The sequence below is a fragment of the Scyliorhinus canicula genome, chromosome 2, assembly GCF_902713615.1.
Source record: "Scyliorhinus canicula chromosome 2, sScyCan1.1, whole genome shotgun sequence".
Classification (NCBI taxonomy): domain Eukaryota; kingdom Metazoa; phylum Chordata; class Chondrichthyes; order Carcharhiniformes; family Scyliorhinidae; genus Scyliorhinus; species Scyliorhinus canicula.
Genome location: NC_052147.1, coordinates 73092671 through 73106495, shown reverse-complemented (window position 1 = coordinate 73106495; position 13825 = coordinate 73092671). Strand labels below are relative to the sequence as shown.

Genomic DNA, 13825 nt, shown 5'->3' with positions numbered 1-13825 from the left:
GGGTTTCCTCAAGGTGCTCCAGTTTTCTCCCACAGTCCAAAGATGCGCAAATCCATGTTTGAACCCATCCAAGCACGTTTTCATTCCTGGCATTATATTGAAAAGACCCTTAACAAGGTTACTAACTATATTCTATTTGACTCTATCAGCGTTGCTACCCCTTCTTGACCTGCCTTTGAGATAGAACATAGAACAGTACAGCACAGAACAGGCCCTTCGGCCCTCGATGTTGTGCCGAGCCATGATCACCCTACTCAAACCCACGTATCTACCCTATACCCGTAACCCAACAACCCCCCCCCCCCCCCCCCCCCCCCCCCCCCCCCCTTTAACCTTACTTTTTAGGACACTACGGGCAATTTAGCATGGCCAATCCACCTAACCCGCACATCTTTGGACTGTGGGAGGAAACCGGAGCACCCGGAGGAAACCCACGCACACACGGGGAGGACGTGCAGACTCCGCACGGACAGTGACCCAGCCGGGAATCGAACCTGGGACCCTGGAGCTGTGAAGCATTTATGCTAACCACCATGCTACCGTGCTGCCCCTAATGACTCACAAAACCATTGCCCTCTAATGCCTCTTTTCCATCATTCAGTTCGATGGAACTGCAGAGAGCTGGTTTCATTCCAACCTGTCTGATCCTAGCCAGAGATTCCACCTCAGTGGCTTCTCTTGTTCTTGTGTTTGTGATCTGCCAAGGTTCTGTCTTGGGAATCTTCCTATTTCTCATCTGCATGTTGTCCCGCAATGACATCATCTGAAAAGGAAGTCAGGATGACACTGAGCTCTACCTCACCAGCTGTCCTTCAGCCTATTTCTAATTTGATGTGGCGATGCCGGCGTTGGACTGGGGTGAGCACAGTAATAAGTCTTACAACACCAGGTTAAAGTCCAACAGGTTTGTTTCAAACACGAGCTTTCGGAGCACTGCTCCTTCCTCAGGTGAATGGCGAGGTATGTTCCAGAAACATTTATACAGACACAGTCAGAGATGCCAGACAATGCTTGGAATGCGAGCATTTGCGGGTAATCAAATCATTACAGATCCAGAGATAGGGATACCCCAGGTTAAAGAGATGTGAATTGTCTCAAGCCAGGACAGTTGGTAGGATTTTGCAAGTCCAGGCCAGATAGTGGGGGGTGACTGTAATGCGACATGAATCCAAGATCCCGGTTGAGGCCGCACTCATGCGTGAGGAACTTAGCTATAAGTTTTTGCTCGGCAATTCTGCGTTGTCGCGTGTCCTGAAGACCGCCTTGGAGAACGCTTACCCGGAGATCAGAGGCTGAATGCCCTTGACTGCTGAAGTGTTCCCCGACTGGAAGGGAACATTCCTGCCTGGTGATTGTCGCACGATGCTCGTTCATTCGTTGTCGCAGTGTCTGCACGGTCTCGCCAATGTACCACGCTTTGGGACATCCTTTCCTGCAGCGTATGAGGTAGACTAAATTGGTCGAGTCGCACGAGTATGTGCTGCGTACCTGGTGGGTGGTGTTTCCACGTGTAATGGTGGTATCCATGTCGATGATCTGGCATATCTTGCAGAGATTGCCCTGGCAGGGTTGTGTAGTGTCGTGGTCGCTGTTCTGAAGGCTGGTTAATTTGCTGCAAACAATGGTTTGTTTGAGGTTGCGCGGTTGTTTGAAGGCAAGTAGTGGGGGTGTGAGAATGACGTTGGCAAGATGTTCATCTTCATTGATGATGTGTTGAAGGCTGCGAAGAAGATGTCGTAGTTTCTCCGCCCCAGGAAAGTACTGGACGACGAATGGTACTCTGTCAGTTGTGTCCCGTGACAACTGACAGACCTGAGGAAGGAGCAGTGCTCCGAAAGCTCGTGTTTGAAACAAACCTGTTGGACTTTAACCTGGTGTTGTAAGACTTATTACTGTGCTCACCCCAGTCCAACGCCGGCATCTCCACATCATGGCTACCATCGACACCGCAAACTGCCGGCACAAAGTGGAGAGGATCTCCAGGAAGATCGCGCATATAGACACTAACATTAAGTTTCTGCAAAGATGCAAAAAAGCAGACAAGATCCCGAAAGGGCTACAGATCACAAACCCACTCAAGTCGACCTACAACACAGACTACGCTGAAAGACTCTGCCGCCGCACCTCTGTCACACTCCTCAAACACCTCGTACACCAGATCTACAGCAGTTGATGCAACCTGGAAACCAAGATAGAGGCCATATTCTCAACTTGCGCTCAGGACACAGCAGACCAGTTGCGTAACACCGCCAAACAAATGAGACAACGATACTATGCCACCTATATGCACACCAAGAACAGGAAGCTTGAGAAACTCTGCATCACCACCAGCAGCAACCAAGCTTCCCCTGGTACCACAGTAGAAAACAATACAGGGAAATCTATTGTCAACTTGTCGGACTACACCCTTCAACCAGACTAAACCGAAGTCCTCAGCAGAGGACTCAATTTCTGCACCACCACCAAAATGGACCCCATCAGTCTCGCGGCAGACACAGAGGAATTCATCAGGCGAATGAGGCTCCGGGAATTCTTCCACAGACCCCAAGAGACTGACCGCGAACCTAAGGAGACGACCAATGAACCGGAACAGTAGACCACGAGATCTGCGGTGCAGCAACCGAAAAGGAGAGAGTCGAATTGGACCCCTCCGGAAGGCCGCTGCCCTAGACTCGACATGTATGCTCAAGCTGTCAGGAGTCGTGTCAATGCCAGATTCATCAGTCGCATTCACAAGGCAGCCCCGAACCTCACCCAAGCACAACGCAATGCCATCCACGCTCTCAAGACCAACCGCAGCATCGTCATCAAACCAGCAGACAAAGGACGGGCCACCGTCATACTGAACAGAACGGACTACTGCAAAGAAGTATACCGACAACTCAACAACCAGGAACACTACAGACAGTTACCCGCAGATCCAACCAAGGAATACATCCGCCAACTCAACAGACTGATCAAGACCTTGGATCCAGACCTTCAGAGCACCCTACGTGCTCTCATCCCACGTAATCCCCGCATTGGAGATCTCTACTGCCTCCCGAAAATACACAAGGCCAACACACCAGGCCGTCCTATCGTTTCAGGCAATGGGACCCTGTGTGAGAACCTCTCTGGCCACATCGAAGGCATCTTGAAAGCCATCGTACAAGGTACACCCAGCTTCTGTCGAGACACGACGGACTTCCTACAGAAACTCAGCACCCATGGACCAGTTGAACCAGGAACATTCCTCGTCACAATGGATGTCTCTGCACTCTACACCAGCATCCCCCATGACGGCGGCATTGCTGCAACAGCCTCAGTCCTCAACACCGACAACTGCCAACCTCCAGATGCAATTCTGCAACTCATCCACTTCATTCTAGATCACAAAGTCTTCACCTTCGACAACAAATTCTTCATCCAGACGCACGGAACAGCCATTGGGACCAAATTTGCACCTCAATATGCCAACATCTTCGTGCACAAGTTTGAACAAGACTTCCTCACCGCACAGGACCTTCAACCGACGTTATACACCAGATACATCGATGACATTTTTTTCCTTTGGACCCACAGCCAAGAATCACTGAAACGACTACACGATGAGATCAATAAGTTCCATCCCACCATCAGACTCACCATGGACTATACTCCAAATTCAGTTGCATTCTTGGACACAAGGACGGTCACCTCAGCACTTCGCTTTACCGCAAGCCCACATATAACCTCACGATGCTCCACTTCTCCAGCTTTCACCCGAAACACATTAAAGAAGCCATCTCCTATGGACAAGCTCTCCGTATAAACAGGATCTGCTCAGACGAGGAGGAGCGTAACAGACACCAACAGATGCTGAAAGATGCCCTCGTACGAACGGGATATGGCGCTCGACTCATCGATCGACAGTTCCAACGCGCCACAGCAAAAAACCATACCGACCTCCTCAGAAGACAAACACGGGACACCACTGACAGAGTACCCTTCGTCGTCCAGTACTTTCCTGGGGCGGAGAAACTACGACATCTTCTTCGCAGCCTTCAACACATCATCAATGAAGATGAACATCTTGCCAAGGCCACCCCACACCCCCACTACTTGCCTTGAAACAGTTGCGTTACCTCAAACAAACCATTGTTTGCAGCAAATTACCCAGCCTTCAGAACAGCGACCACGACACCACACAACCCTGCCAGGGCAATCTCTGCAAGACATGCCAGATCATCGACATGGATACCACCATTACACATGGAAACACCACCCACCAGGTACGCGGCACATACTCGTGCGACTCGACCAATGTAGTCTACCTCATACGCTGCAGGAAAGGATGTCCCGAAGCGTGGTACATTGGCGAGACCATGCAGACACTGCGACAACGAATGAACCGGCAGCGTGCGACAATCACCAGGCAGGAATATTCCCTTCCAGTCGGGGAACACTTCAGCAGTCAAGGGCATTCAGCCTCTGATCTCCGGGTAGGCGTTCTCCAAGGCGGTCTTCAGGACACGCGACAACACAGAATTGCCGAGCAAAAACCCATAGCTAAGTTCCGCACGCATGAGTACGGCCTCAACCGGGATCTTGGATTCATATCGCATTACATTCACCCCCCACCATCTGGCCTGGACTTGCAAAATCCTACCAACTGTCCTGGCTTGAGACAATTCACATCTCTTTAACCTGGGGTTACCCCTATCTCTTGATCTGTAATGATTTGATTATCCGCAAATGCTCGCATTCCAAGCATTGTCTGGCATCTCTGACTATGTCTGTATAAATGTTTCTGGAACATACCTCCTTCATTCACCTGAGGAAGGAGCAGTGCTCCGAAAGCTCGTGTTTGAAACAAACCTGTGGGCTTTAACCTGGTGTTGTAAGACTTCTTACTATTTCTAATTTGGTCCATGGCTTTTCCACCATCCAGTAGTGGATCGGCAGAAATTTTAGAATTTCTATATTATATACTGCCTTTAGCATAATAAAATGTCCAATGTACTCCACAGAAACATTATAAAACAAAATATGATACCTAAGCACATCAGGTGATATTAGGTCACATTAAGTCATCAAAGAAGTAGATTGTAAAAGCACTCAAAGGAGGAAAACTAGATAGAGGAGGAAATTCCAGAGCTTGTATCTATGTAACTAAAGGCATGCCAACATTAAAGTGATAATTGTGTATGTTCAAGAGGTCAGAATTAGATGAGTGCAGAGGTGGTTTGCAAACAAGGAAGAGATTTTAAAATCAAGACATTATTTGATCAGGAGCTGGCAGAGGTCAGCGAGCACTCGGTTGCTAGCAGAATGGGGCTTTGGTGGACGTTAGGACCTGGACAGCAGAGTTTTGGACAACATCAGAATAGAATGTGGGAAATCAGTCAGGAGTGCAGTGGAATAGTCTAGTCTAAAGGAATGCATGAGGATTTAAGCACCAGATGAGCTGAGTTGGGGCAACATTGGGTGATGTTACAGAGATGGAAATAAACGGCCTAGGTCTAGATAAGTGTCTGGAAGCTCATCTTGGGACCAAGTATGTCAACAAGGTTGCAAACCGTCTGTTTTCGTCTCAGTTGCCAGGGAGAGGGATGGAGTGGTTGCTAGGGAACAGAGTTTAGTGGGGACAGCAGACGAGGGCTTTGGTCTCTCCAATGTTAAATTTGATGAAATTCCTTGTTCAGTGCTGGATGTCGGATTAGCAGTCTGATAATTTAGCAACATTGGAGGAGTTGAAAGTTCCTTGAAAGTGGTGAGGCAGCACACGTGTGAAAATTAAAGCTGTGCTTTTGGATATTGTTGCCAGGGGGATGAGAAATGAAGGGGTAAAGGATACACCCTTGGAAACACAAGGTAATGCCACCCAGGCTCCTGACTCCCTCCCATCTTCCACCCTCCATAAACTTGAGCTCAACCAAACTTTCTCACATATCCTAATTCTCACCAAGACTCATTCAACTAATACCCTTATACTCACTGACCTACATAGGCACCCAGTCTGGCAACATTGCAATTTTAAAATTCTTATCACTCCATAATCTTGCCCTTCCTATTAACTTCTCCAGCTCTACAACTCTCCATATGTGTTTTTCCAGTTCTGGCCTTCTGAGCACCCCATATTTTTACCCAAGCTCTTGAATTTCCTCCCTGATCTTCTAACTCCATTACCTTCCCCCTTTTAAGAAACTCTTTAAAATCTCCTCTTTTGAGCCAACTTTTGGTCATGTATCGTTTTTTTAAAATATTTTTATTCTTCTCCTTTTTCCCATATTTTCTCCCAAATTTACACCCAGCAATAATCAATAACAAATACAATGTCAATCCTCATATCAATAACAACAATCCCATTCTCCCACCAAACCCCCAAACATTAGCCCGCATGTTAACATTAACAAATAACAAAAAGGAATCAGGAATCACCCATAGTCACCATTAACACATACAGTCCCCCTCCCCTAATTTTCGATGTAATCCAATTCTCGAAAGTACATAATGAATAACGGCCATGAATTGTAGAATCCCTCCATCCGTCCTGTTGCTTGTTCTGGGTGAGTGTGCTTAGCACTCAATTTGGCTCTGTTTCGTTACTTAGCTCTGGAGTCGCCAGGTATCGTTAAGATATCGCCACAAGTTTCAAGGTCAAGTTCAAAGCAATAAAACCATACACCAATTAGTAAGTTCAAACAAATGAGTTTATTATAATACAATTATAATCTACTCATGCACACGCTAAGATGACTAAACTATTCCTACCACTAAATAAACCAATACTTATCTTAAAGGGAACTGCCGGATCAGGGGACAAGGCCTCTTGCTCTGCACTGGTCCGCAGACTTCAGGTTGGTACGGGTTAAAAAGGGGTCAGGAGTGTCTATCTCTGGTAGCGATCGTTGTGAGACACTTGCTTACTGGCGGCTGCTGTCCCAAACCTCTCCTCTCTCTCGGTCAAGGTCTTCTTCGGTAAAAGGCTGGTCGAGAGGGCTGGTCAAGAAGAACTAACTAAGTTTGGGACCTGTCTTTTATAGGTCCTAGGGCTTCGTTCCCTTTTGGGTGGACCCTCTACCTGCTCGGAATCGATTGGGTCTCTTCCCAATCGATTTATTTGAATCCCCCCAATACTGAGGCTGTCCCTCGGCTACTGGGCGGGCCTTCAGGTGCTTTGTTTTCGAACCCCGCTGGTGCCGGGGTGTCTGGTTTCCCATATACTGTTGCAATCACTTCCCTATTTGTGTCCATTGTCCCTGGGATCGTTCCATTACTATGTTAACTATCCCGGAGATTGCCTCATTGGTATGCGGAATGTTCGTTTCGGTGCTGTCTGCTCTCTTAGCAGACAGAATACACATTGGCTTGGTGCAGCCTGCTTGTGCTGCAAACTTTGTCCATTTTAACCTGCAAGCTTTGCGTTCCTCCATTTTGTATTGAGGGAATGGCCAACTTCGGTGGCTACAGTCCTCTCAGTTCAAATTTGACCTTCTCAAGAGTCAAGAATTCCAGCGGGTTCCCCACCACGCCAGGGCACAGGGTGGAGAGGTTGATCTCAACCCCAACAGGATCCGCAATGAGGCGAATGCTACGACACCCGCCTCCGCACCCGTTTCCAACCCCGGCTGGTCTGACACCTCAAATGTGGCCTCCCAAAGGCCCGGGTCCTGTTTCACGTGCATCGCTTAGAGATTACCCTAAAAATCTCCTTCCAGTAATCCTCCAGCTTTGGACAGGACCAAAACACATGAATGTGCCCCCCCCCCCTGCAACATTCACACACATCTTCTACTCCCTCTATGAGCCAGCTCATCCTCGCCCTTATGAGGTGTGCTCTACATACCACCTTCAGCTGTACCAGCCCCAACCTTGCACACAAGTTGGAGGCGTTCACCCTTCGGAGCACCTCACACCAGAACTCCTCCTCCATACCCTCTCCCAACTCTTCCTCCCACTTTGCCTTGATCCCTTCCAGCGGTGCCTTCTCCTCTTTCAAAATAGCCCGATAAACCGCCGACACTACCCCATTCTCCAGTCCCCCTGTCGTCAGCACCTCCTCCAGCAAATGTTGAAGCCGGCTCCACTGGGAAGCTCTGTGCCCCCTTTGTTGCAAAGTCTCGAACCTGCATGTATCTAAATATTTCCCCCTGCTTCAGCCCATACTTGGCTCCCAGCTCCTTCAATCATGCAAACCGAACCCCAAGAAACAATTCTTTTAGTGTCCTAATTCCTTTCTCCTCCCATCCCTGAAGATTTCCATCCCACTTCCCTGGTTCAAATCTATGGTTCCCCCGAATCGGCATTTCCCTTGACTCTGCCCCTAATCCGAACTTTTGGTAATTTATCATTATATCCTTGTGTAACTCGATGTTTAATTTTGTTAATGCTGCCATGAAACTCTCGCGACATTTGCTACGTTAACGGGGCTATATAAATGCAGGTTTTTGTTGATGTAAATAAATTGAACACATTTTAAAGAAGTTGCTAGTTGGGGACTTTGCATCAGTTCAAAGATAATTGGCCATTAAGATCACCTAAGGAGGGGAGTTATGAATCATTACTTATAACCTTGGTCATAGTATAAAGTCAGATATAAATGTGTTTGTCTTTCTCACTGGCATAATAGCAATTAAGCCAATGTGGTAAGACAGATCTGTGTTGGTGAGAATTTGGAAGCATAATCTTGTCTGGAAGCATAATCTTGAATAAAATGCATTTTATATTCACAGTAAGATCTTTCTGATCTATGATCAGTGTTGTACTTCTATATTTATCTGACAGCTCAAGTCACTCCAGAAGAAGTCACTCCCCTTGTACCCCCACAATCCGGAGATAAAGGACAAGATGATCTTACAAGCTACTTTCTTGATGCGCTGCTAAAATATATGGTAATCCAGGTAGACACTTTATTGTACTAACCCTACTCAACCTTGTTAATCGGCCTAAAGTCTAATTACTAAGCCACCAGACTAACAACTGTATTTTAATCGTCCATGGAATTGTTCCAAATATTTTTTGTTTCCTCTTTAAATTTCTAGTAAAGAAACTATGGGAAGGCATATTGATCCCAAATATTTGCCAATGTTATTCTTAATTTCAGTTTATAGCATGTATACTGTACTCTTTCTGTCACTTTAAACCAATGGTTTCCAAACTCTCTTGTGCTGAGCCCTTTCAGAAATTTGTGTCTTAGGTCATCTTCCCCATCCCCTTTCTAGGGAACAGTATTGATGCATTTTAATGTTCGTGTGGATTACATGTAGCTTGAAGTTCTGACTATTTCAGTTTTCTCACCTAGGCAGTTTAAATGTCTTCCTTTGCACTTTGTTTGTGTTTTTAAGATGAAGTGCAATAATATTAGAACTCATTGACCACAAATATCCTTGTATCTTCTTAAGCTCCTGTCTTGTTCGGATTCCTTTGTTGGCAATGTGGTAGAAAACTGTTTACATGTTCAATTCTGACCTCGGTCTCTATCTGTGCGGTGATTTCTCTTTCTCCTCGTGTCTACGTGGGTTTACTCCCACAGTCCAAAGATGTGCAGGTTAGGTGAATTGGCCATGTTAAATTGCCCCTTAGTGTCCAAAAGGTTAGATGGGGTTACGGGGAGAGGGTGGAGGCGTGGTCTTAAGTAGGGTGCTCTTTCCAAGGGCCGGTGCAGACTCGATGGGCCGAATGGCCTCCTTCTGCACTGTAAATTCTATGATGATCAGATAGGCTAAAAATGTTTCCAGAAAGTTACAGAACACTGGGCAATAAAGTGAGCTTTGAGCTGGAGCAAAATTTGTCAAGGAGAGCTATTTATCTATTCCCTCTGAACATATGCAGCATTGGAGATCCTGTGGACTTTTTGTAAAGAGACGAAAGGAAGTTGGTGCTCCTTGAAGTTAAGGAACATGGGGGAAAGAACAATGATTCACTGCTATATTTTCTTTCTCCTTATTAACGGGGTACTTGAGCAATTCTTTAAAAAATGTTCACTAATCAGGTATAGTTCAGGAAAAAAAATGCAAGAATTTAATTTGAGCTTAGTATTACAACAGCCTGTCAGCAAGAACTGTTGGTAGGGATTGCCTTAGTTGTGTAGGGAACAGAGTCAGGAATCAGCCAGAGAGTGGAGAGTTACAGAGCTACCAGCGAGAGAAAAATCACACTGCTTTTCCTTGTGCTTCCCACCCACTGCCCAAAAACCTTTTCATTGAGTAAACATAGCCAATTTCTGTTTCACAACTGCTATTATGGGTGTGTTGCACTTGGTTTCTAATAGCAGATGGATAATTTTGGTTGGCGAATAAGCAAATCAGTGCTATGCATTACTAATACACCCAGTTAATTGACAAGAATATTATGGTTTTTGGGAGTTTCACATTCCTAGCACAATGTTTGGTTGGGAAAGTGCTTTCGATTCATCCTGGAAATGTTGCTGAAGTCTGCTCCTAAGACACAAACCAGAGTTTAAAAATATTGGACCAACTAGTCATATTTTGTTTATTTGTATTGATGGTAATAGCTTGACACATTTTTTAGGCCTACATTGTTTAGTCTATGGTAATGTCAGAATACTGTTAGGTCAACTGACTTGTACTGTAGAACACAGTCAATGTACAGAAACTTTGTGTGTGCAGTCACTTCCAGTGCAGTCGTGTACAGGTGTTAAACAAAAAAATGTTACACTCTGAAGTTTTCACCTTGGGCACAATCAGTGATCTGAGCTCTAGTTGTACCCGAAATTATATAGATTGTGAGAAATGTTTTTCATCCAGTTACTACTCAGAATAATGTGTTTATTGCTGAACATCAAATTTATCATGACCCAGCATAAATGGACAGAATGTTATACTTTTTAAAAAACGCTTTTCTTTAAAATATATTTACTGTGGTATCTTGATGCAGTTTGATACAGTTGGGAATGGGTATATAATAGGAAATAAGTATTTTTATCCACGACATGAAAGTAATCGAATGTAAATTAAAAAAAATTAAATTATGTCTGGTACTTTTAGTGGTTTACAGTTTCCTAAATTTAAGAAGTTACATTTCAAACCTTTTAAAACATGCCTGTTAGTGTCTGTATGGGAAAATGGCTTCATTTTTCAGTACCACATCAAAGGCCTGCAAATGAATGCAATTAGCAGAAACTCACAATGGTGATTCATTTAGTCTTACATAGAACAGTACAGCACAGAACAGGCCCTTCAGCCCTCGATGTTGTGCCGAGCCTTGTCCGAAACCAAGATCAAGCTATCCCACTCCCTCTCATTCTGGTGTGCTCCATGTGCCGTTCCAATAACCGCTTGAACGTTCCTTAAGTGTCCGACTCCACTATCACAGCAGGCAGTCCATTCCACACCCTAACCACTCTTCTAAGTAAAGAACCTACCTCTGACATCCCTCCTATATCTCCCACCTTGAACCATTTAGTTATGCCCCTTGTAACAGCTACATCCACCCGAGGAAATAGTCTCTGAGCGTCCACTCTATCTATCCCCCTCATCATCTTATAAACCTCTATTAAGTCTCCTCTCATCCTGCTCCGCCCTAAAGAGAAAATCCGTAGCTCCCTCAAACTTTCCTCATAAGACCTATCCTGCAAACCAGACAGCATCCTGGTAAATTTCCCTTGCACCTTTTCGAATGCTTCCACATCCTTCCCATAGTGAGGTGACCAAAACTGCACACAATACTCCAAATGTGGTCTCACCAGGGTCATGTACAGTTGCAGCATAACCCCACGGCTTTTAAACTCAAGCCCCCTGTTAATAAACGCTAACACACTATAGGCCTTCTTCACGGCTCTATCCACTTGAGTGGACATGAACCCCAAGATCTCTCTGTTCCTCCACATTCCTCAGAATCCTGCCATTGACCCTGTAATCCGCATTCAAATTTTTCCCACCAAAATGAATCGCCTCGCACTAATCAGGGTTAAACGCCATCTGCCATTTTTAGGCCCAGCTCTGCATCCTATCAATGTCTCTTTGCAGCCTACAACAGCCCTCTACCTCATCCACTACTCCACCAATCTTGGTGTCATCAGCAAATTTACTGACCCACCCTTCAGCCCCCTCCTCCAAGTCATTGATAAAAATCACAAATAGCAGAGGACCCAGCACTGATCCCTGTGGTACACCGCTGGTAACTGGTCCCAAGTCTGAAGATTTTCCATCCACCACCACCCTCTTGTATTCTATGTGATAGCCAGTTACTTATCCAATTGGCCAAATTCCCTCCTATCCCACACCTCCTTACTTTCTTCATGAGCCGACCATGGGGAACCTTGTCAAATGCCTTACTAAAATCCATGTATACAACATTAACTGCTCTACCTTCATCTACACACTTGGTTACCTCCTCAAAGAATTCAATCAAATTTGTGAGGCAAGACTTACCCTTCACGAATCTGTGTTGACTATCCCGGATTAAGCTGCATCTTTACAAATGGTCATAAATCCTATCCTTCAGGACCTTTTCCATTAACTTACCGACTAACTGGCCTATAATTACCAGGGTCATTCCTATTCCCTTTCTTGAAGAGAGGAACAACATTGGCCACTCTCCAGTCCTCTGGCACTATCCCCATGGACAGTGAGGACCCAAAGATCAAAGCCAAAGGCTCTGCAATCTCATCCCTTGCCTCGCAAAGAATCCTAGGATATATCCCATCTGGCCCAGGGGACTTAGCGACCCGAAGGTTTTTCAAAATTGCTAATACATCCTTTCTCAGAACATCTACCTCCTCCAGCCTACCCGCCTGTATCACACACTCATCCTCAAAAACACGACCCCTCTCCTTGGTGAACACTGAAGAAAAGTATTAATTCAACGCCTCTCCTATCTCTTCTGTTTCCATGGACAAGTTTCCACTACTGTGCTTGACCGGCCCTAACCTCACCCTGGTCATTCTTTTATTTCTCACATAAGAGTAAAAAGCCTTGGGGTTTTCCTTGATCCGACCTGCCAAGGACTTCTCATGCCCCCTCCTAGTTCTCTTAAGCCCTTTTTTTTAATAGCTCATTCCTTGCTACCTTGTAACCCTCAAGCGACCCAACTGAACCTTGTTTTCTCATCCTTACATACTCTTCCTTTTTCCTCTTGACAAGACATTCAACCTCTTTTGTGAACCATGGTTCCCTCACACGGCCATTTCCTCCCTACTTATCAAGGACGCACAGTATTGGTTCCTTGAACAAGCTCTACTTTTCATTTGTGCCTTTTCCTGACAGTTTCTGTTCCTATCTTATGCTCCATAATTCTTGCCTAATCGCATCATAATTACCCCTCCCCGAATTATAAACCTTGCCCTGCTGTATGGCCCTATCCCTCTCCATTGCAATAGTGAAAGACACCGAATTCTGGTCACTATCTCCAGAGTGCTCTCCCACAAACAAATCTAACACTTGGCCCAGTTCATTACCCAGTACCAAATCCAATGTGCGCCGCCGCCGCCCCCCCCCCCCCCCCCCTCCCCTGTTGTCGGTCTATCCACATATTGTGTCAGGAAAATCTCCTGCATGCACTGTACAAAAACTGCTCCATCCGAACCTATAGAGGTTCCAATCAATATCTGGAAAGTTAAAGTCACCCATGACAACTACCCTGAGACCTCCACACCTATCCATAATCTATTTTGCAATTTCTTCCTCCACATCTCTATTACTATTTGGGGGCCTATAGAAAACACCTAACAACGTAACCGCTCCTTTCCTATTTCTAACTTCGGCCCATATTACCAGTAGGCAGATCCCCCTCGAACTGCCTTTCTGCAGGCGTTAAACTAACCTTGATTAACAATGCAACTCCTCCACTTCTTTTACCACCTTCCCTATTCTTAATGAAACATCTAAACCCCGGAACTTCCAAC

At 45.7% G+C, this 13825-nt stretch overlaps 1 protein-coding gene across 1 annotated transcript in view; it reads left to right on the top strand.

Moving 5' to 3' along the window:
* The window catches only part of ralgapa1 (Ral GTPase activating protein catalytic subunit alpha 1), a 338673-nt gene that overhangs the window by 41925 nt on the left and 282923 nt on the right, over positions 1–13825 (top strand). Inside the window, 1 exon segment of the mRNA XM_038790243.1 lies at positions 8746–8861. Coding sequence (XP_038646171.1) covers positions 8746–8861 — 116 coding nt within the window.